Raw genomic sequence first — 23,148 nt, 5'->3', positions numbered from 1 at the left:
TTATTTTTTTTTTTTGTTCTAACAAGAGCCAATCTAAAGATTACTAAATCTTGCCACATCATCTTTATTATATACTTACATGGTATATAGCATTATCCATTAAGTAAATGAGAAAAGCTATTATCCATTAAGTACTTGAGAAAAGCTATTTAACATTGTCACGTACATCTCCTACGATTTTCTTTGTTCTTTTGTTTTCTCTTTTTTTTAAAAAAATAAAACAAGTCAACGTAAATGTGACACCTAAACAGAAATGCTAAGTGATGGATACGTAAGAATGCTTAGTAGTTAGTTAGTAGCATATCTCAAAACATTTAAAGGATTTGAAGTCTGATTTTTTAGATAGAGTAAATTGAATAACAACAAATGTCACCCTTGTGTCTCTCGTGTCCATCGTTTTTTTTTTTTTTGTAATAGTGTGCCCATCCAAAGTTGATGTAACTTTTAAAATTATCATTAAATTTGTAATAGACTATTATTAAATTTTTTTTATTAAATGATTTAAAAAATCACATTAATTTTGAGTGAATATAAGAATGACATTTATCATTATTCTTTTCGATAAGCCAATGGAGGAGTCATTAAAATCCTAAGGAAATATATATTTTTTATTTTTGGTAAAATGATTATTTATAAAATACCTTCATGCGTTAAACGGTTATAAACGGGTACTTTGTTAGGCGGTCGTGAGTTTGAAGAGTCCAGCACTTCTGTTTGGCAAATGCCAAATGTTATTCCTCAAAAAATTCAGCTTCTAATATTCTTACTTTTCCAGCTATCAAAGGAAATCTATGCAATCTAATGATTCAAAGATTTTGTTTGATTAGTGGGCTGAAAAATATGGTTATAGCAATTTGTTTAAGGTGTTTTGATGCGTTTGTTGTGCCTCTTGCCGGATTTGCCTATCCTGACCATTCTCACCGCCTTCTCGAAAACTTGTATTCCACAGTTGCATCTACCCTACCATAATGCAAGGGAAGCCATCAATAAGATACCTAAAATCATGAATAAGTTTAGGAATTAGGGTAGAGGTCCACCCATTTAATTGACAGATTTTACCTATCATCTCATGATATTACACAATCTAAATTTCACAAAAATTTAGGCAGCTTAAAACAATAAAAAAATAGAGTACGAAATCCACATGTCCTAAGTAGTCTAGGGTGTCAAGACCCACCTGTCCAAAGCAAAATGAGTCATACAGCCTTCCTCTCTTAATTGCTCGAATGTCAATCAGTCGGTTAGGGAAGCAACTCCATATGAGATGAGGCATAGGCGAAACTTTGACTTCTATAAATATGAAACATTAGAGAGGGAGAAATACGCCATCCTAAACTTGTTTATGTAGTTTGCTTACTATCTTGCTTGCTGATTGTCGTCTCTTTAAATCTATGCTTAGCCACAAGCATCGGGAATGGTGGAGCTAGCCATATGTACAAATTGCATGCTTTGGAGACTTAAACCACAAACTCAAATATACCTTTAACTCCTAAAATACACCAAAATATCAAATATCACCAGCAAAAATATGGCACAAACTAAACAAAGTAAAGCATCAATTCTAGCCTACCATTCGGCCCTTGGCATGTTGTCAATATTTTGCAAGTCAACTGGATAGACTCCTACTCAATTATGTCAACTACTATGATCAAGTGAAAAGAGTCGGCTCCTATAAGGATAATATTACTCTTCATACCCATTTATTACACTCATTTCACACTTCCTGGCATGGCATATTTTAAGTGGCTGATATAAAAAGCCACTTAAAACACGCCACATTAATCCCCAAAAGGTAACTCAATTAGCTGGGATCGCGCCTAATAAAGCGGAGATCACTAGTTCGAATCCCCCTCCCCATTTCTTGTGCGGACATGTCAAAAAAAAAAAACACGCCTCATTAGCTATTATAAAATGGGTGTAAAATGTAGCATTACTCGCTCTTTAAATATCTCACTTGTACTGTCAACAGCTATAATGAGGTTTACTAAATCAACCTTGTTCCCAATCAATGAAGGAAACCTAAATCCCTCTAGCTAACTTGAGCACCTTCTCCAAGCCCAAATCGGGCGGCATGCATACACCTATTTTGAAAACCATTCAAACACACTTCTTGAATCCAACAAGTTAATAATACTGATGCCCATACCAGTTACTAAAAACTATACAAAGAAAAGGGTTAAATCTCCACCATATACAAAAAGTAGATGGCATACCAGATACATCCAACCCAACAATGAAACTGGTTCACAGGTCAGAAATTCTTCTATCTCACTTAGAAAACTGGCATATTATATAGCATGCCAGCATCAAAGTGGAAAATTGAAAAACATCACAAAATTATTTAGAACAGACCAAAGATATAATCATTCTTTGCATCTAATTTCTGCATACACCAGTATCAAAATACGTATTCTACCGTGTCCCGCCCTTACGAAACTTTAAAGCTTCGAGGAGAGAATAAAATCTTGTCGACCAGTCACAGCAATCACTACAAGTGTAAAAGTAAGGCAAAGCTTAAGTACTCTCATCAATGAAGACATATTTAAAGCTAAGCACGAAAACAACTTCATCTATTGGGGAGAAAGAGCAAACAAGGGTATTGCAAATCACTGAAGATCAAAGAAATACCTACGAAAGAAAATATCAAATTAATATATACATGTGCAACTGCCTATGCATAAAAATATCAAAATAAAAGTGAAGTTACTAAAAACTTAGATATTGCTTAACTAAGGATTGATGCATAATGCATGCATAGAGGAGAACACAGTGAGGCATTTAATTAGAGGTTGTTTCAATCTAGGGGCAAAAGGCACAAAGAAGCACACACAGTATTACATTTACCATAAGCAATACAAAAGTTTAAGCATTACCGCATACGAGAGATAACAATACGTCCTACTGCAGAATAAGGATGTCTACAAGTCATATCTGCAAATTCTGATATTACCTAATTGCACAAAACTGTATTTTTTCATTCATGTTTTAGGAAAACTAGGAAATCATTTCAGTGGGAATCACAGTTTGAGGATCTAAAGACACGGGATGCAATTCACAGTTCAAACATTACGAAGACAATTATTCCCAAAATTTAAGCATGATAAGGAGACTGCGTGATCGGCAGAATGACTCATACATTAGTATTTTGAATAAAGAGCTTAAAATTAAATGTACATTTGTCAAACAAGAAGCAAGGAATGCTTCCACCGTAAAAACATTATATTGAGCTTCCACAAAAACAAGATTCATCACAACTGATAAATATCAAGTTCTAAGCTTTCACAACGAGAATAACATTCACATTTCACCCCACATCATAAAGAGTACAGTACGTCTATTTGTCTAATTAGAAGGGTTTGGATTGAGTACAAAATGCAGAACAAAGTTTAAAATAAAGAATGAAAACAAAAATAATACAAAATATAAACTTGTTTTGTGACAAGAGATGCAAACTTAATAGATAGAAAACATGAAACAAGCAAAATTCAAAGTGAAAAGGCAAGGAAGGCATTCACAACTTGATTACAAAACAGAAATATGCACCAAGGCACGACAGTGTGACTATGCTAATACGAAATTACAGTCACAAAGATGCCCAAAAAGTTGAAACCTTTTTTGCTGAAAACCCGATCTTTTATACACTACAGCAAAATTTCAAAGCCCCAATTCAAGACCACCAGCTCCCAACAAAATATCAATCAATGAATAGTTACCCAAAACACAATAAAATTTTTAGCTCCCAATCAAAATTCAAAAATACAAAGTTGGAATGAAGCATTATTATACAGCGCTACTACTATAATCTTACCGAAAGAAGAACAATTGTGATATAAATTTCAAGTGCGAGAAAAAACCTAACATAAACCCTTGACTTCCCTGGTCCAAAACCATGCCCCTCAAATCAAAACCTTCCCTTTGTCACTTGTACTCAAAACTCGGCACCGGAGGTGCATCGAAGCTCTCCAAGATCTTCGTCTCGCTTCCGCTACTCGTCCCTGCCGAAGACTCCTTCTTCGGTCCGCCGAACCACCCTCCAAGCCACCCCGAACCTGAATCTGGAGAAGAAGACCCAGCCGCCGAGGCCGGTTCCGGCATGGACTGGGGCTGGCCCATGAAGCCCGGGAGAGGGGGCATATTGGGCCCGGGCTCTTCGAGGATCACAGGCATCTGTTGCTGCGCGCTGAACATACGGTTGAGCATGATCCCAGCGCCTTCGATGAGCGCCAAGAGAACGCCGCCGAAGGCTGCCGAGCGAGCAGAGGCGCCTAGTCCCTGTCGCATGGAGAGGAAGCCTCCTGTGGCGGCGCCGGCCACGATGGAATTCCAGGGGTCCTCCTTCTGGCGCACGAAGACCATGGTGCAGTCAAAGGCGGAGAATAGGCCGCCCCAGACTGCGAAGCTGCCGCCGACACGCGGCGCGTTGAGCCGCACGGCCTGCGAGCCGCCGAGGATGCGAGCCCCGCCTGGGGAGTTGTAAACGCCCTTGATGAAGTGGAAGGCCGAGCCGCCCACGGCCCCCATAGCGAAAGCTCCGCCGATGTCGTCGAGGATTCGGTCCGGGCAGGGCTCCCTTGATGTCTCTGGCGTCCCCATGGTTCTCTCTAGGGTTTTTTTTCTCTTGGCGTTCCTTTTCAATGTTTGGGAAAAATAACGAGGAAAATTATGAGACACATCCACGGTGATCAGAAAATTCTTAAAAAGGAAAGGGAAAATATATAATTGACTTGGTAAAGAAGTTTCGCACTTTATCGAGGCGACGATTCCCAAAAACGTCACGTCGTTTTAACTAATGGACGAGCTGTACCTAAATTTTTTACGGCATATAATTTCCTATGTCTAATTATTATTTTTAAAATACATATATAATATAATAAATACTATTTATTGATAAATATTATATTAATAAGATTATTTTTTTATTTCAAAAATAATTTATTAAAATTTAAGATATTGTGTTACAACTTACAATCCTTACGTCCTGAAAGGCTTATTGTTAGCATTCTTACTTTCTGTTTTTTGTTCTTTATTTTTAAAATAAAAATATTAACAATTAGCTGAAACATAAATTATTATTGAAAACATGAAAATGGCTTTTACCTTTATGTCATATTGGAATATTTAGAAGAAAAAAACACCCACCAACATATTGACAAACAGAGCCTAAGCATTAGCATCCAGTTTTTCAAATTTTTTGTGAAAACATAATTAAAATAAAATTACTTTTTATTTTAACTATTCATTTTTTTTTTAAAAAAAAATACTCTACATTTCAATTTTTTTTCTCTACTTCATTCAAACTTTCATTCATTATCATTCTTTACCGACTCTAAAGAGAAAGTTAAATGCTATATACTTCACCTCCCTTTTATCCCCACTAACATATTCATTAGCTATTTGATCGATCACAATTAAAATAAAATAAAAAAGCTAATGTGGTAGTATGAGATAGACAAAGATCATCTCTATTTCATGAGTAATTTTATCTATCATGTATATAATACCATATCATTTAAAAATTTTAAATAGTGTGACAGTACCATATAACATCATATATACAATTAGATCAAACAAAATCTCACAAAGAAAGGGAAATGATCTCATTCGTGTGAAATAAGAATATGATATAAATATAGTATATCAGTATGTAACATTACTCCACTAAATAATGCTACACTAATGTGGCATTTTTTTCAAAATAAAGAAGAATAGAAACCTTAAAGATGTTTTAAAATATAGTTAGCTGTAATTGAAAAGGAAAAGGTTTGTTAACCGTCACCGGACGATGTCGTTTAAGTCGACCTCCTGCGTTGGTCAAGCTTATTCGTGCGTGCGGGGAATATCAGGAGCAGGAGCTTCCAGTTTGGCGGCGTCGTTCTCTGCAGTGTTTAATTAGACTTGAGAACGACGTCGTCTGACTTGTCCTCCATTATCGAAAGCCTCCCGTTTCTAGCCCTACTGAGGATAGATAGTAGATACACTCGCTTCAAACCTGGGAGGTGGGAACAAAAGCGATCCATGGGATGCGGATAAGGTACCAACTACCGCATCTAAAACGTAAGACCCTTCTTGTCTAAATCAATTGAGGTAGTTTCGTTTTCTCCTGGTTTTTCTTCTTCTTTCTCTGACTTCGCGTTTTAAGCTTTCCGTTATAGTTATTTAGTTTCTTAGATGCTTACAATGTATACCAATTTGACGAAGAGCCAGGCATTTCCCTTGGCTATTAGGATTTATTCACGACCCAGATGCTTAAAATTGTTCCACAACTCAAAGCCCCAATCTTGTCCCACTGGGTCTTATCCAAAACCCCTGTTAAACCCCATTAGGATCGAAACCCTTGGAGATTCCCGTGTCATGAAATCCATGGATTTTTCAACTTGTTCCCATTATAGGACCCTGGGAATGGGCAGTATAGCGAAACCCAGAAGTGGGTTTCGGCTTAGAAGTGCCATCCAGTGTTGCCGTTTGATAAAAGCTCCAAGTTTTTCAAGTTCGTATACTCAGAGAGATGGTGAGAAGAATGGTGGGTTGAGACCTCGAAAAACTCTTCCTTGGTTGGCATCAAATAGAGCTAAGGAAGTAAAATGGTCGGAGAAAGCAACGTCTACAAAGACGAATCGTTCTTCTTGGGAGGAATCGGCAAATAGGTTGGAGAAAGTGAGCGGTAGGTCTTCTAGGGAGGAATCGGCAAAAAGGTCGGAGGAAGCAACAACAATGAGAAGTGCTCGTTCTTCTTGGAAGGTATCAGCAGAAAATTTTGTGGGGAAAAGTGGCAGGTTGACTGAAGGGAGTGAAGGAGGTAGGAATAGAATAGTAGATAAGGCAGAGGATCGGCAAAGGGGCTATGTTGATAGGTATGGAAGCTCTGAAGAAGATAAAGAAGAAGGAGGAGAAGTAGAGGCCAACGATGATCCGAGATGGGATAAAATTAAACATAGGTTCAGTGGAGTGGTGGATGTAAGGGCTGCATCTGAGAAACCTGAGTTGCAGAGGTGGAATAAGCAGGAAAATTGGGGTAGAAAGACATGGAAAGAGGCTACTGAATCAACTGTGCCTAAAATGGTTGGCGAAGGGATTTATGGGGTTGGTCCAGTTTTGGCTGCTTTATCAGCTCACAGAAGAGAATTTTATGCATTGTACCTCCAAGAAGGTTTGGATTTGAGTAATAACAATAGGAAGAAGAAGGACAAAAAAGGGTTTGAGAAAGTGTTAAGGATGGCTGAAAGAATTGGATTAAGCATAAGGGAAGCATCAAAGCATGATCTCAATATGGTGGTTGATAACCGCCCCCATCAGGGTCTTGTGCTAGATGCCTCTCCATTGGAGATGGTAAAAATAAAGGAATTGGACCCTATTTCTAAGGAGGAAGGTAAAGGTTCTCTTTGGGTAGCTTTGGATGAGGTTACGGATCCACAGAATTTGGGGGCAATCATTAGGTCGGCTTACTTCTTTGGAGCTTCAGGGGTGGTGTTATGTGCCAAGAATTCAGCTCCATTGACTGGTGTTGTGAGCAAAGCAAGTGCAGGCGCACTTGAATTAATGGAGCTTAGGTATTGCAAGAATATGATGCAGTTCCTAGTAACCTCAGCTGAAAATGGTTGGCGAGTTCTTGGGGGTTCAGTTTCTCCAAAAGCTGTTCCCTTGGATGAGATTTTGCCTGGTGCACCAACAGTTCTAGTTTTGGGCAGTGAGGGTACCGGTTTGAGGCCTTTGGTGGAGAGATCATGTACTCAGTTGCTTAGGATCCCTGGAAATGCTCCTCTGGACTTATCCACTGGTGGTGTGAATGATACGGAAACTGCAGAAAGAAACTCGGGCTGCTCCGGTGAAGAATTCAGGTCCTTTTTGGCTGTGGAGAGCTTAAATGTCAGTGTTGCAGCAGGTGTGCTTCTTCATCACTTAATTGGAAACAACTACAAAAATGAGTGCCACATTGGAGATAAGCCGACTGATGCACTTGAACAAGATTCCATGGCCGATGCATTGAATTAATTGTCGCCTCAGTCTATTTATCTAAAGTTAAACGTTATAAATCTTTTATCAGCACCCGTAGGATTTTATACAAAATTGGTAGTAGGTTTGCAATTTTGAATGCCTTTTCACTTCTTCACTGAAACATGTATGAAGAGTTGTAACTTTGGTCACAAGCAAAGTAATGCCCTCGGATGAGATCCGGTGGCCCTGACATCAAATATTTCTCCTTGATTTTCATGATGCAAAGTGTGAATTATAAATTTTCCTTTCACATCTCTCCGATAAGTAACTATCCATCCTTCAAATTTTGCCACTACTTTTGGACAGTCATGCTGCTAGCAAGCTATTTATTTACTAAGATTTTAAAGCATTGCCTTTATTTGTTTCACTGGATCACTGCAGAAACTACTTTTATTTGCCCTTGAGCTTCCGTCGTTTTCCCTCTATTTGTTCAAAATCAAACTTTTGTTCCATCTTTTTCTGTCAACTTATAATTAATGCAACAATATCTGATGCTAATCATGCAAATACCCCAACTTTCATGATCACGACGAAGCATAATCTGCCTCAAGTTGATACTCAAAGAATGCAATACTGGTTTGCAAATATAGCCGGATATTGCCTTTTCTACCTCGGTTTATGCTTGAAATGCTAGAAGATGTAGTTTTGGCTAGTTTTATTGTTGGTGATTGCCTATTGTTGAAGCAATTTTCCTGACGGTTGGACTGGCAACGGAACTCCTGCAAAATAGAGAGAAAAAGTCATTGGAAATCGTCAGTCCTAGAGGACCAGAGTAGCCTCTAATGCCTAAGTAAATGGTGGCTCTATGAGGAAGGAAAACTAAATTGAGAGTGTAGGTAAAGAAAAAATGTGCGTACATGATGAGGGATCTCCCCACAAATCCTCCTTATGCATTGTTCCACCTGAAATTTGTTGTGCTAGAGATTTTGGGAAATATTTGGAGAGGTCATTTGGTGTGGATATGCAGTTATGTGGCACAACATGATTGAATTTTTTAAAATTTGAACATACGGTTTCCTGAAGCATGTTCAGATAGCTTTCAACATAGAACATCTTGTAGATAGAGTTTTGGAAGCTAACCAGCCCAACCTTGCTTTAGCAAGATGTGTGATTGTGTGGGTTTAGGGTTGGTCTTTTAGAAAGTTTCTCAGCCCCGAAAGAAGCCCAACCTGACCTGTAGAAATGTCATGGGTTCCCAACCTCTAGTTTGTTGATATTTTTTGTTCTTCTTTCATGTTACTGATGTTTAGTGTGGATATTATTTTCAACTTTGATTAATCTATATAAATATGAGAAAAATAAAGGACTTTATTTTCTTACCTTTAAATTATACTTGGGTTTAACAACTTTTAAAATGGTTTTCATTTTTTTCCCCTTATTAAGTGTAATCTGAACGTGGATACTCAATCCTAAATCTTTTATTGGACGAAATAAAACTTTATTAATTAAACTAATTGATACCCACCAATATATTCATACTACAATTGCTTGAAAAGATCCTAATTTCCAATTACAGGCCAATTTGTGTCATGTTCCATATCTGTATATAGAACCTTTCGGTGCATTGAAAAGACCAGATAAATTCCTAGGCTGCTAGCATGCATTCCAATTCTCCAAGAACACGAAAGAGCAATCTGATTGTACAAGGACAAATTGACACCTTCTGGCGTGTGAAAGATGGTGTTTTCTTTTTGTTGATTACATAAAAGAATCAGACCTGTAAAGTACCAAAAAAGGGTAAAAAGTAAGATGCAGACAGATATATTTCACTTTCATCATATGCCCTAGTACTGACATTTCAAGAATAAATGTCATTAATTGCCCCACTCTTTGCGATTTGAGGTGGGAGATTGGTCTAGAATCCAATTTTGACACGACTTTTGAATTGGTTGCTTGAAGGAGGCCAGGCCATGGTAGCAGCAAATCATGTGCAGTTTTTGAATTGAACGACACCTGTCAATCAATGGAAGGTTATCTTCATCCGAGCCGTGTGTGATTGGGAGGGTGGAATTGGTCACCTCGTTCTTCGACCTCTTGTACTCTGTGGGGTTGAGTGAGATGAGATGAGGAGGCACAGAATAGTATATGTTGGTCCCCCATCCATCCAAAAAAGTAGATATTTGAGGTTATCATGCACTTAATTAATCTCCCTGGCTTGCTATCTTTTCCATTGGAATATCATGTGGAAAAGCAAAGCATCTTTCAGGGTGACTTTCTTTGTTGTTAGGATGAATTTTGATTATGGATAATCTATAAGAAAAAGATAGGCCATAGTAATGGATTAGTATTGCATGTGTAATATCGAAGAGCCATAATCTATTGATCACCTTATGCTCTATTGTGAAGTAGTTGGATATTTGTTGGATTCGAGTTTCTATTTTTCGAGATGGAGTGAGTAATGCCCTTACGGGTGGTACATTTATTGGCAAGTTGGAGAGGCCAGTTTGGTAGTCACCGCAATTTAAAAGCATGGAGGACGACCCCCCTTCGTGTGATGTGATACATCTGAAAATAATGCAACTCTCAAAACTTTGTAGATTAGCTGAGAACAATGATAGAGTTAAAAGATATCATGTTCTAAACCCTTTATACGTAGATGATTGCTACAAGTAGTTTGTCATTTTTTTTATTTTTTTGAAAATTTTGAATTTGTTTTCTTTCTCCTCCCCTTGAATGAATGTCTCTCTTATATACTACATGTGTATTTGGATTGCACGGCTTGTGCTCCTTTATACTATTACTTATTAATTAAAAAAAGGTAAGTAATTCTCTCCCTTATCTTAAATTCCTCTTCTTTAGTGTTGACCAAAATTGATCCCAAATTCTCTATTTTATCTTTAACACTCATGAGTCATGGCTCACCTATTCAATTATTATTTTTTTCCCTTAATTAAATGCATTCCCTCCGGGCCTCTCCTATCCCCACATATCTATGTAGTCATTATCTTGTCTCATTTTAAAGGATAGGAGAGAGTAAATGCAATTAACAAAATAATAATAATAATAATAATAATAATAATAAATAAAGAGCAGGATGATATTTATTAACATTTGGAATTATTTATCATTTTTCAGGAATAAAGTGAAATAGAGTTAATTAATTTCTTGATCCATATTAGATTTTAGAAGTCTAATAATGTATATATTGCATGTAATATCACGACACTATGTATATCATTAAATTGTAACAAAACAAAATTTTGGCCATAAAATATGAAAATTATTTAATGCATTTTGGAATTTTGGAATTTTTTAAATTTGAAAAAATGTTTCAATGTAACATAAATGTGAAAAATAATTTTAAATATTTTATAAATTTCTTATATTTTGGGTTGTTTGTTAATGTTATTTTTTTAAAAAAAAAAAATTAATACTTTCAAGTTTCAACCATTCTCTTGATCATTGTTTTCTCCTCTGATGTTGTTCCTTTCATGGATATTATCGTACCAAGGTTGTTGTCGTGACATGCTTTCTGGTGAAAATCCATTGGAAACAATGACGTTCCCTCCCTGCACATTATATGTAACAGCCTGCCAAAATTACAGACAGACAGCCCAGCAGCATGGATTGGGGAGAAGGTTCCCAGTTGATCACCTCAATAAGGGAAAAGCTTGTCTCTTTGCACTTTTTTGCACCCCACAATATATATGGTCCCCAACTATCCTTCTTTCACACAGTACTTCACTAAATTCATAGTGAATAATTACCTCAACAGTAATTGTTTAAGGGAGAGACTTTACTGTCTAATCCCTTTTCACTTTTTCAATAAATGAAATCAATAATATAGGAAAATTGTATTTAATTTTTCTTTCACATATCTCATTCGATAGGCTGGCCGGGGCCGAGCCACGCTTCATACAGCGGAGATTACAAAATTCAAGCCCTCAATCTTAGTTCACATTGTTAGAAAAGCTGGCAATCATTCATCCATTAGAAAATGCAGATTAAAGTCAAGAAGACTGGTAGGTTGAAGTACCATTCAAATCATATAGCAGAAAAAAATGTTTCAAATTTGCTGCAATGGCCCACATGGTATGGCACAACACAAGCATCACTTCCTAACATGTTTTTTGGAAAGTAGAGCTGGCAAAGCCATGTGAGTGAGGCATTTGTATTAGGATATGCCTCCTTTGATCATTTCCAACTTCAAAAGTCCTGATATGGTCATATCACTGCCTTATGATAGCATCTTAAGCTACCCTCTTCATTGACAGCCCATTGCTTGCCAAAGAACTTGCTAGTTAAGTCATGTAAGGAATTGAAGTAAAACTAGTTTTATCTGTGTCTAGAGTTTCCGTTTGTTATTGCTTTTTAGAATGTGTTTTTTGTTTGAAAAAAATGTTCTGATGTGACATAGAGAATAAAACATTTTTTCAAGTGTTTTGTTTTTAGGTTGTTTGTTAATATTTTTGTTTTTTTTTTTAAAAAAAAAACATAAAAATAAAGGAGAAGGAAGCTTTTGCAATTCAAATCTAATTCTAACAACCTATATTACTTTCTTCCTGCGAGTAAACCAAAAAAGTTTGTCATAAAATTTGATGAACAAGTTTGTTTTTAATTGAGTTCGAGAAAATTTATCTAATTTAGTCTATTTAACTCATGTCTATATGTCTTTTAGAGCATGTCATTTTTGCATGCATTTTTAATATAAATTAACATTTGTCCTTATAGTACGTGATTCTCAATTGCATTAACTTTGTCTGTAAAATTAAAAAAATGTATACTAGAATCATGTGCTCTAGAAATAAATGTTAATTTTACAAATTCAAATGAGTTCATCAAAAAAAAAAAAAAAAAAAAACTTTGTCCACATCTTATAGTATCATTTTCAGTAGGTGGTATGAAGTGCTAACCATTTGTGACATGGATCATTCATCTTGTTCTTATCCCTTCTTTATTAGACAATGATATGTGAGAGGAGTTTCTATGTTCAAACAACCCCACCCGTGGAGCACTCAGCACGGACATAGGCTCCCCCCTTTCTGTAGGGAACCCCTCTCCCTCCTCTTTGGATAGAAAATAATAAGGAATCGGAATCTAATCGACTGGAATATACCAATCCTTTCAAGATTCATTTGTGTAGAAAATTTTATATGGCCAAATGGGTATTTTTCTAGGATAAGATTACTTTGTTCTTCAGTCATGACTCATAATAGCGTAAGCAGCCAGACTATGACTAAAATAAAATAATTTTGAAAATAGCTTAAAGTATCAACGTGACTATTGCTTAATAACACACTAATAAGATGTTTTAAATTGATTTCATAATTTGGTCTCTGTTAATTGGGTTTGTTCCCAAAGTCTAACAATGGTTTCTTTCAAGATGGACATACCTAATATTCAATTAATGAAAAAATAGATTATATGATTCAATTAGCGTACACGACTCTTCTAGCTATGTTTGTTCAAATAATAATTCTAAATAATAATAATAATAATAATAATAATAATTATTATTATTATTATTATTGTTGTTGCCCAGCTATGCACACTCAAATATTTGCTAATGCCACCTCTGGATGTAATGAAGGAATGGGCAACGTCACTGATTGTTTAACAGGCAATTTGAGAGTCACTTTCAAATAAATATTGTTGCATATCTTTTTAATGACTTTATGGTCATGAATGTTTGCTTTACCAAACAAAATCAATGGGGTTATTGGGAGGGAGTTTTGAAGTTCGAACTTTTGTCAACAGTCCTTGGTCATCACGATTCACGATCATCAAAGGCTTGGGTTGTTGCCAAGTTGCACCCAAGGGCCCCAACAATAATTAGTGTTTAGGAATTAAGATCCTCTTAATTTCATTTTAAGAGAAAATATTCAATTAATTATAATAAAGGATATTTTTATTTCCTCAAAAAATGAAAAGACAAAAATATCTTCCACTCCTGTTTGGTTCTCTTTAGAGGGTGTTAATGCGTTTTAGAGATTTATTTTTAATGAAAAAAAAAAAGAATGTTATAGTGCGACATAAAAGTAAAAATAAGGGTTAATTTCACAAGTGTCTCTGAACTTTCATGCATTAAGATTTGACATTAAATCAAAATTGAGATTATTAAAAATACCAAAATACTCTCAATTTTTCATTTTTTTTAATAAAATGTTTAATGTGAAATTAAGGATAAATTTAGAATTTTTTATAAATGTCATTTCATCTATTTTAACATTTGTTTAACGCCAAACCTTAATAGATGGGTGAATTGCATCAAATTAAAAGTTTGAAGGGAAGAAATTGAGAGTTTTTGAACTGGAAGATCTTTTTAAAACAAGTGAAAATTTAGGAGGCCTTTGTAAAGTTTTCTCTAAATGTAATTTTGAGTTATTTATTAATATTTTTATTCGTAAAAGACAATGAAAAAAGAAATGTTATCAAATATAACCGTTGCCCTTGATTTTATTAAAGTTGATTGATGAGATAGAAACCGATGTTAATTTACTATGGAAATCAAAGCTGGTTGCAACTTGCAAGTATATAATTAATTCTTTTGAGGGAAAGTTTTATAATTAATTTAATGACTATAATGAGTATGTTACCTTTTGTCATTGGGTAAAAATTAGTGATATACTTTGTCTATGCTCCGTTAAACCAACATACTACTATTGACACTTTACTATAGTATTTGCCCGGCCAATAAAAGACGTTTTAAAACAAAATCGTGAAAAAGTGTTGTGTTTGAAATTGGCAGTGCATTTAGAAAAAATGAGTTTTAAATTATAGACAAAAGAGCGTGTCTTAAAAATGCACAATTTTAAAAGTCGAATTACCGATTGCAATTTTATCAAACACTTAATTACATTTTATATGACACGAAAGCCAAAAAACATACTACCGAGAATGCCACTACACTTAAAAAAGGGTGTAGCTAAGACTACGGAGGCCTTGTGTACACGATCATCTCTGAGCTCGATTTCCATATGAATAAAATTATCCGATTTGCCCGGGGATTAACACCTTAAAGGTCTTGCCCTCTTCTCTTTTTCGATTATCCCTGGAGTTGAATACCTCATTTAAAAATTGTTTTTGATATTTAAGATTGCATTTTGTAACTTGCTCGTTTTAAATTCGTTAAACTAAACAATGATAGAGTTAGACCTCAAGAACTTTTTGTGTTTGTTAAAATTGTTTTTTATAGTTTTATTTTCTTTTAAATAAAAACATTAACAAACAACTCAAATACAAAACACTTCTAAAAACATAAAAATAATTTTTATTTTTATGTCATGACAAATAATTATTTTCACAAGCGAAAGGTGTTGAAGAACATGAATCTCCTGTTATTGGGAATTTCTGTCCTCTTTGAAAAGAATCTTGTGTCTGAAGAGCAGGGGCTCTTCTGTTGAGTCGACGTGGAATTAGCAAAGTAATGACGTTGACATTTAAAAAAAACAAAAGCAAAAAGCAAAAGTTAATGCATACGAGGCTGTACAAAAAGCGACAGCAAAATGAAGAAGATTCGGATCATAAAGCAGCATCTTCTTTGCTTAGCCTAATCCTTCACTAATTAACACGTGCCACCTTACACGCTCCCGTTCCCGGTTCCTCCCCCGTCACAATCCCTCTGTCACCTATAAATAAGTAAATAACCACCCATCTAACGGTCTCTCCCTCTTCCCTCTTTCAACTCTCTCTCTCTCCCTCTGAAAATTAAAAACAAAAATACAAAAAGGAAAAAAACAGATAATCGTGTGGTCAAAGAGGCCGAAAGAGCCTTGTCTTCGAAATATAAAAATTACGCGGTCTCTCGCACTATTCCTTTTCTCTCTCTCTCTCTCTGTCTCTCTCTTCGTGTTCTTCTTCTTCCTCGTCCATGGTGATCTGAAGGAGAGGGAGAGAGACGCAGAGAGAGGCTCGGATTAGCTAAACGTAAGGGCTCTATTTGTCTTTGACGTCGTCGTTTTTTGGCTTGTTGGAAACCTTAGGCTCAGAGTGGTGGAAATAGATTTGTTTTGAACGACAATGCCTGCATTGGACGCTTTCGATTCGTTCCTCTTCTCTCTAAGCAGAGCCTTCTGTAGTCCTTTCGCCGTCTTCGTTCAGATCCAGGTTTGTTCCCTCTCCGCTTCGCACTTGCAGATCCAAAAGTGTTTGGTTGCCGAGACAGTTGAGGAAGAAGAAAATGGAGGGAAAATTATGGTTCTTGTGTTTTCTTTTTTCTTTTTCTTTTTTATTGGATGTGGTGTCTGGAAGGAATCCAAATTACTTGTTTGGCTCAATTTTGCACGTTTTTCTTCCTTCGCTTTCTCAATAATTGTTATCTGATTTTCAAATTTGAGTCCTTCTGTTTCCTGCGTTTCCTCGGCTGCCAAACGGATGATTAGTTAGTTTCTTATCTTCTTCCTTGATTCTTAGCTGGATGAGCTGTGGTTTTTGTGAGACGGAAATTATCCTATTTTCGTTTCTACTGACTACTGTGGTATCAACAATTTTGATTTTTTATTTTTAGAGAAAATCGAGCCTTTTGTTGTACTAGTTTCAGATCTGGAAAGCTCATTTTATAGCGAATGGCACTATATGAGTGCATTTCTGAATTGCATAATGGAAGGTTAAATGTTTGAAATTTTGCCAGATATTTGTGTTAATGTTAATTTTGGGTGCCAGTCCTTGTAAGACGAAATGTATTGAGGATATAAGAAGTTTGAACTGTAGTTTTAAATGGGTTAAAAAATGCCTTCATAAATTTTTTTTTTATAAGCCTTCATAAAACTAAGCCTGAAATTCACTCAGTTGAAATAAGAATAATTATTTAAATGGTTGACAGAATTAGACTAAAGAGACAGAAAGGCTAGATGCGATTAGATGCTGCAAAGTTAGATGTCTTGCATGCTTGCCACTATTAATCTGGTTTGTCTAGTTTCATTGGTGGCATTTCAGAGGAAGTGCAACTTTTACTAGAATTATTTATTAATCTGGTTTGTCTAGTTTCATTGGTGGCATTTCAGAGGAAGTGCAACTTTTACTAGAATTATTTATTAATCTGGTTTGTCTAGTCTCCAATAATATCCATTGTTTATATAATATGGTGTCTATAATGGTGGTAGTCCATCCCCAATCCCTATGCTTTTGCATAAATATATGCTGAGTTCATTTTGTATTAATTTGAATCCTTTCTTTTGCTGTAGGGATGTCTAATCTGCTTAATTCTTGCTTTTGGGTGGGCTTGTGCGGCTTATGTCAGGTATTACAATCAATGGATTAATTTTGGTAATGAATTTGGTGACAGTCTCTATGATCAATCCTATATTATTGTATAAAAACTCAAAATTGCTATTTGAGCTTTCTCCAACATCTTCTTTCTCGCAGGAATAGGCAGATCAAACAGATGAAGGACAGTATGCGACATGGCAATAGCTTTTCTTTTCTTTGTTGTGATGTTAATGAACTTGAGCACTCTAATCAGGTTAACCTGCCTAGAGTTTCAGTTGTTATGCCTTTAAAGGGTTTTGGAGAACACAATCTACACAATTGGAGAAGTCAGGTGAGGCTTTTATCTTAAGCATTTTATTGTGTGCTTAATTAAACGAGTGAATTTATTTATTTATTTATTTTTTAAAATTACAAAAAGGAAAAAGAAGAAGTAAATATATGCATATATAAATATATATGTTCCTGCTATCACTAAATGTAGGTAAACGCTTCTTTCTGGATGACTATATTATTTGGTTAAGTGTTTCAATTTCTTCTTGGAGCTGATACTTAGGCACGTTGACCATGTTTTCAATTTTATTTTTCTTATTAATATTTACAGTTAAACTCATTGTATTTATTTTAGATTGATATTGAAGCTTTCCGCCTTAATTGCACATATTTATATTGATCTGAAGTGTTCATCATGGTTCTGTCTCATGAATGGATGCAGATCACGTCTCTTTATGGTGGTCCTTTAGAATTTCTTTTTGTGGTGGAAAGTACAGAAGATCCTGCTTACCATGCTGTATCTTTGTTAATATCAGATTTTAAGGTATACATGATTTCATGAATTTTGTATGCTTGTCTCTTTGTGGTAATACTGAGAAGAAACACCCAGCATCTATTGTGATTGGATACATAATTTATGTTCCTGAATGCAGAAAACACTAATACTAAAAGCAAGACCTTGCCTTCTAATGGCTCTTCCTCACTTTTTAATATGCACAGGATGAAGTTGAGGCTAAGGTTCTTGTAGCTGGTTTGTCAACAACTTGTAGTCAAAAAATTCATAATCAGTTGGTACGTAACAAGCTCACAACTTGGTAAAGGTCTTTGCCAATGCAAAAATAACTTGTGGCATTATGGGTTGATAGTTTTTCCCAGAGGCACATATTTTTATTGGTTCTTAGGCATTGTAATGTGTTGCTTTCGTGCAGGTTGGAGTGGATAAAATGCATAAGGACACCAAGTATGTGTTATTCTTGGATGATGATGTTAGGCTTCACCCTGGTTCAATTGGAGCCCTCACTGCTGAGATGGAAAAGAATCCTGATGTATGATTTTACAAATTAACTCCCAAATGCCATCTATTCGAATTCTTTGGGATTTTATCTAGTTACTTTCTATTTGCTAATTTTTTTTGCGGTGTATTTTTGTTATGGTTATCTTATCAAAAAATAATTGTTATGGTTATGGTGCATTGGTCTAAACTGTGGATTCTTTTTGTTCTTAACTTTGCTTGGCTTCACTTTACAGATATTTATTCAAACTGGATACCCTCTTGATTTACCTTCAGGAAGTTTAGGGAGTTACTGCATCTATGAATATCACATGGTACGACACAATCTATGAGTTTCTCATTATTTGTTCTTTTTCCCAAGCTTCTTAATGTATGTGTAAATATATGTCTCGTTCTGTATTATAAATCTTTGTTTCCAACCTGGCAATACATGAAACCAGAAAATGGTAGTTGTAAAAGCTACAGCCTGGGTTTGCTTGAAATTATAGCTAGGGTTCCTACAGAAAATTTTCAGCTGGAATGCATTATGTTACTGTTCTTTAATAAGGTTAATATTATAAATTCAATGACATTAATATTTGCAAGATGCTCTCTTATTGTTCTAATCTCTTCTCTGTCTATTCTCTGGGTACCATTAAATGGTACAAGAGTAGGTTGGTCCTGTGTTTGAGTTCTTAGACCTATCCTCTAGGTTGTGTTTGGAGCCCATATTTGAGGGGGCATGTTGAAGTAAATTGTTACAAGATATTTTGGAAACTTTTGCTCCTACTAGTTAGATGATTTCTTTTGTATACTTTTTGTGTAATTGGGGGAGCCTTACGTTTTTTACTGATATCTTGATTACTTATTAAAGAAAAAGAAGATATTCTGGAGGCTTAAGTGAATAACCGGTTATAAATATATATGTAAGAGGAGTGTACATCATTCTGCTTAATTGTCCTCAACACCAATGGAATCCCTCCTAGAAACTATTATCAAATCTGACTCATTTCTGTTGTGAATAACCAATTATGTCATCATGAGAATTCCCATGGAAATAGCAAAGCACTAACAAATGGAGATATAACGATTTTAATGAGTGAACTAATACATTTTTGAATCGGAATTTCAGTGAGAACAGAGTACTGGGATAGAACTTTAATTATTGGAGTTGATTTCAATTGCTTATAGGAAAATCTGGGAATGTTAATGGCTGCGTCCAGTGGTGGGCTTATATAGATGTTGACATCTAGTTGTTAGCTTTTGTTATAGGTACTCAGTTATCATATCCTCCAATTCATGTGTAGCTGACAGTTTATTTTCCATCTCTAATTCACAGCCTTGTTCAATGGGATTTGCTACTGGTGGAAAAACATTCTTTTTGTGGGGAGGGTGCATGATGGTAACTATCTGCTACCTTTTCTATAGGTGCTGCATTCACGTAATTTAGATTTTTGTTGTAAATGTTTTAGATTATTTGCAGATGCATGCTGATGATTTTAGACTTGATCGCTATGGTGTGGTCTCGGGACTTCGAGATGGTGGATACTCCGATGATATGACTCTTGCTGCTATAGCTGGTATGGAACTCTTCAGTATTTTTTTTTTTCCTGGCAAGCCACTTTAGAAGACAGAGAAGCATTTATCTGCACAGATCACAACTTTGTGTCGTCATCGGTTGATTAAGATTACTTATTAACTAAATGCCTGTGAACCTTTGTTTCTACCAACTTGGCATGTGTGTGAGAGCACTGAAATGGAGCTTCTCTTGGGTTTATTAATCCTTCTAGTTAAATCCCATGTTTTAATCCACTATTTATTGTCATCTTGGACATCCTTGTGCACCATTAGACATATTTCAAATATTTGTCTAAAAACTCTTGACATTGCTATGTTATTATTACAATAGTATGTTATTTTTGTTATTTTGTGTCGAAGCACTCGATCTTGGATGACTGGTTGATATGCTATCACTGGTATATTATTCTATATCTGGTGCATAATGGATACTTTTGGTTGTTTAAGTGTTAAAATGTTGATTTTGGTGAGCTTTGACAAGGGTCCGGGACTATGGCTGTCATCAATTGCAGGATGTAGCTATGTTTATTTTCTAGTCAACATGGTGCAGAATAGCTCTTTGTTTAATTGTTGATTTTATTTTCCCTTCTCAGGGGCACATAAGAGGCTTATAACATCACCTCCAGTTGCGGTATTTCCTCATCCCCTTGCAAGCGATCTTACTTTCCCAAGGTTTGTAATTTTCCCTTGCTTAAACTCAAGCCTCTTACCTTCTTTCCAAGTTTTAATGCCTGGCTTCTTGTGTAGGTATTGGAATTACTTGAGGAAGCAAACGTTTGTTTTAGAGTCCTACACAACGAAGGTTAATTGGATAATGAATCGTGCATTGTTTACTACCCACTGCTACCTGTCATGGGGATTTGTAGCACCATACTTTATGTCTATGATTCATATCACTGCAGCACTTAGAATTTACATTAAAGGGTATTCACTGGAGGAAACTGCCTTGACTTCTGGTGGTGAGCACACTACTTTTCACTTTTAGGTAGGTTGTTAGTGTTGATTAGATCAAATGGATATATCATGTAGGATAAAGTTTTTATCTGAGTGTTTCAAACTGTCAATTTATACAATTATTTGATAATGTGGCTTTTTAAGCTTAATGAGGAACAGTTAAATAAATGTGTGGTTACTAGAAGCGGGATTGCTAGTATATTCAATCCATAGGAAAAAAGCACCCTACTACTTATCAAAAAAAAAAGAAGGAAAAAAGCACCCTACTCTACATACCCCCTCGGAACCTTTAAAAGAAAGAAAGAAAAAAAAAAAAAAAAAAGAAGCCATGCTGGCTGTTTCAGTTACTTGATACATGGTTTTGCATTAGGGAAGGCTGGTTTTATCCTTGTATTGCACCCTGAGATTTTAGTTTAAATCGCCTATTTCCAATTAAAGATGCATCCATTTTGCTTTCACTTTTTTAGATTGCAAGTCCTTTATAGGATATTTGTGTTACCAATGACAAATTCAAGCCAAATAAATGCACTATTAACTTGAGGAGTAGTACTAGGGACAATCTTTTTATCTTTTTTTTTATCTTCTAAAAGTTGATGCATCTTTTAAAAGTAGCATTAGATTTTAATCAAATGGTGATTTTAAAAGTCACGTCAACTTTGGAGGGATAAAAAGATGGTCTCTAGCATTACTCTAATTTGAGAGTTTGAAACAATATATTTCAGTTCTAACGGTTTAGTAACTGATTTTTCAGGGTTATTACTGGTATGCTGCCTAGCTACATGCACTGCTATAGAACTTCTTTCAATGTGGAACTTGACAAGAATAGAAGTTCAACTATGCAACATGTTATCTCCTGAGGCACCCAAACTCTCTCTTGCTTCTTACAACTGGACTCTTGTGAGTGCTTTTAAGCCTCTTCTTTCAGTGAAATGACTTGGTAAACTTCATATTTCGTTCTGCATTGGAAGTTCTAAGGCTGCATAGGAACTTCTGTAAATGCCGTCAAGCATTCGATAGTATCTCCAATCAACTCCCTGAATTTACATAGACAAACTTACTAATACTTATTATATAGGTAAAATAAAAACTCGCACACCTGTACAGGATGGAAACAACGACTTCGGCCTCAACCCTGTTATACCTGAAAAGGCTTGAACTTTAAGCACAAAGAGAAACATAATTTAAATTACATGAGTTGGGACATCATGGTGATGGCTGATTATTAGTTACTAATGTAAGTGGGCTGATTTTCAATTGAGCAGGTATTCATTGCGATGGTCGTGGATAACTTTCTATACCCTGTTTCTGCGATGCGTTCTCATTTTTCTCAGTCTATCAATTGGTCTGGTATCCGGTACCATTTGAGGAATGGAAAGATATACAAGGTAAGCTGGCTAAGGTCTTCTGCTTATTTCAGAAACACGATTTTCTCCAATCGAGTATTATTTCATTTGATATCTATTGTATGTCCTACTTTTGGACCGTAATTTCCACACAATAATATAGATCTATGCCTGAACATTCTGTTTTAATGTAAATGGCAGTAGTTTGCTTGGTGTACTAGTGGATCTTGGAGCAAACCATATTGATCTTTGTTGATTTTATGTACTCTGCAGATTGAAAGAAGCAAGGATAAGGGGCCAGTTTTTACGGACTTGGGAGGGAAGAATTTATATGGGAAAAAAGGAGCTCCTCCCAAAGCCTCATTCCTCAGCTCATTGGCCAGAAGTATGTCGCAATGGCACCAGCCAAAGAAATATGATGTCTAGAAACTGGCTGTACCTAAAGAAGAAAAAAAAAGAAAAAAAGAAAAAAAAGAAGAAAATATTGGATCTTTTTGCCCAGTATTTGAGATTTAATGGGCATCAAGGGCTTCAGAAGCAAGATTATTGTGGAGTATTTAGATTGCGCTGCCAATCCATTTACAGATTGATCAAAGTGCTTAGGAATTTTTGCTTCATTCTTTAAACCCCATTCAATCAATTTGATTATTCCTCATCACCCACCTTGTTTGGGCTGATTTTGTAATTTTTTTTACTTTTGTTTTGTTTTGTTATGGGTCCATACACAGTTCAAAATTCATAATGTTAGACATTAGAGTTATGATTCCCATCCTCTTCTTTCTTGGAGGCTGACGATTTGTTATCTTTTCGTTCACCCTTTTGTTTATTTAATTTCCCTCTCTCTTCTGTTATGCAACAGCAAGTTCTTTATTT

General features: G+C 35.6%; 3 protein-coding genes across 5 annotated transcripts; 2 read left to right on the top strand and 1 right to left on the bottom strand.

The window, feature by feature from the left end:
• Positions 1–2,174: 2,174 nt before the first annotated feature.
• On the bottom strand, positions 2,175–4,695 carry LOC132165642 (mitochondrial import inner membrane translocase subunit TIM17-2-like). Of its 2 annotated transcripts, none has more exons than XM_059576288.1 (2): positions 3,809–4,695; positions 2,175–2,488 (listed from the first exon to the last, which is right to left on the bottom strand). In XM_059576288.1, the coding sequence occupies exon 1, from the start codon at positions 4,591–4,593 to the stop codon at positions 3,919–3,921; it is 675 nt and encodes a 224-aa protein (XP_059432271.1). In that variant the 5' UTR covers positions 4,594–4,695; the 3' UTR covers positions 2,175–2,488; positions 3,809–3,918. The 2 variants fall into 2 exon arrangements, with proteins under 2 accessions (XP_059432271.1, XP_059432272.1); XM_059576289.1 differs by having other exon boundaries at positions 3,855–4,695.
• Positions 4,696–5,867: 1,172 nt separating this feature from the next.
• Positions 5,868–8,208, top strand: LOC132165580 (uncharacterized). Its single transcript, XM_059576206.1, has one exon. The coding sequence runs from the start codon at positions 6,169–6,171 to the stop codon at positions 7,987–7,989; it is 1,821 nt and encodes a 606-aa protein (XP_059432189.1). The 5' UTR covers positions 5,868–6,168; the 3' UTR covers positions 7,990–8,208.
• Positions 8,209–15,704: 7,496 nt separating this feature from the next.
• On the top strand, positions 15,705–23,089 carry LOC132165887 (uncharacterized). Of its 2 annotated transcripts, XM_059576578.1 has the most exons (14): positions 15,705–16,038; positions 17,115–17,170; positions 17,296–17,470; positions 17,852–17,953; positions 18,130–18,201; positions 18,339–18,455; positions 18,658–18,735; positions 19,740–19,802; positions 19,884–19,980; positions 20,572–20,650; positions 20,726–20,937; positions 21,684–21,829; positions 22,195–22,317; positions 22,549–23,089. In XM_059576578.1, exons 1-14 carry the CDS (start codon positions 15,952–15,954, stop codon positions 22,699–22,701), a joined length of 1,560 nt encoding a protein of 519 aa, XP_059432561.1. In that variant the 5' UTR covers positions 15,705–15,951; the 3' UTR covers positions 22,702–23,089. The 2 variants fall into 2 exon arrangements, with proteins under 2 accessions (XP_059432561.1, XP_059432562.1); XM_059576579.1 differs by lacking the exon at positions 17,852–17,953.
• The last annotated feature ends 59 nt before the right edge of the window (positions 23,090–23,148 follow it).

The sequence above is a fragment of the Corylus avellana genome, chromosome ca11 (genome assembly GCF_901000735.1).
Source record: "Corylus avellana chromosome ca11, CavTom2PMs-1.0".
In the NCBI taxonomy this organism is placed as follows: domain Eukaryota; kingdom Viridiplantae; phylum Streptophyta; class Magnoliopsida; order Fagales; family Betulaceae; genus Corylus; species Corylus avellana.
The sequence above is the reverse complement of the archived record's forward strand: the minus strand, read 5'-3'. Positions and strand labels throughout refer to the sequence as shown.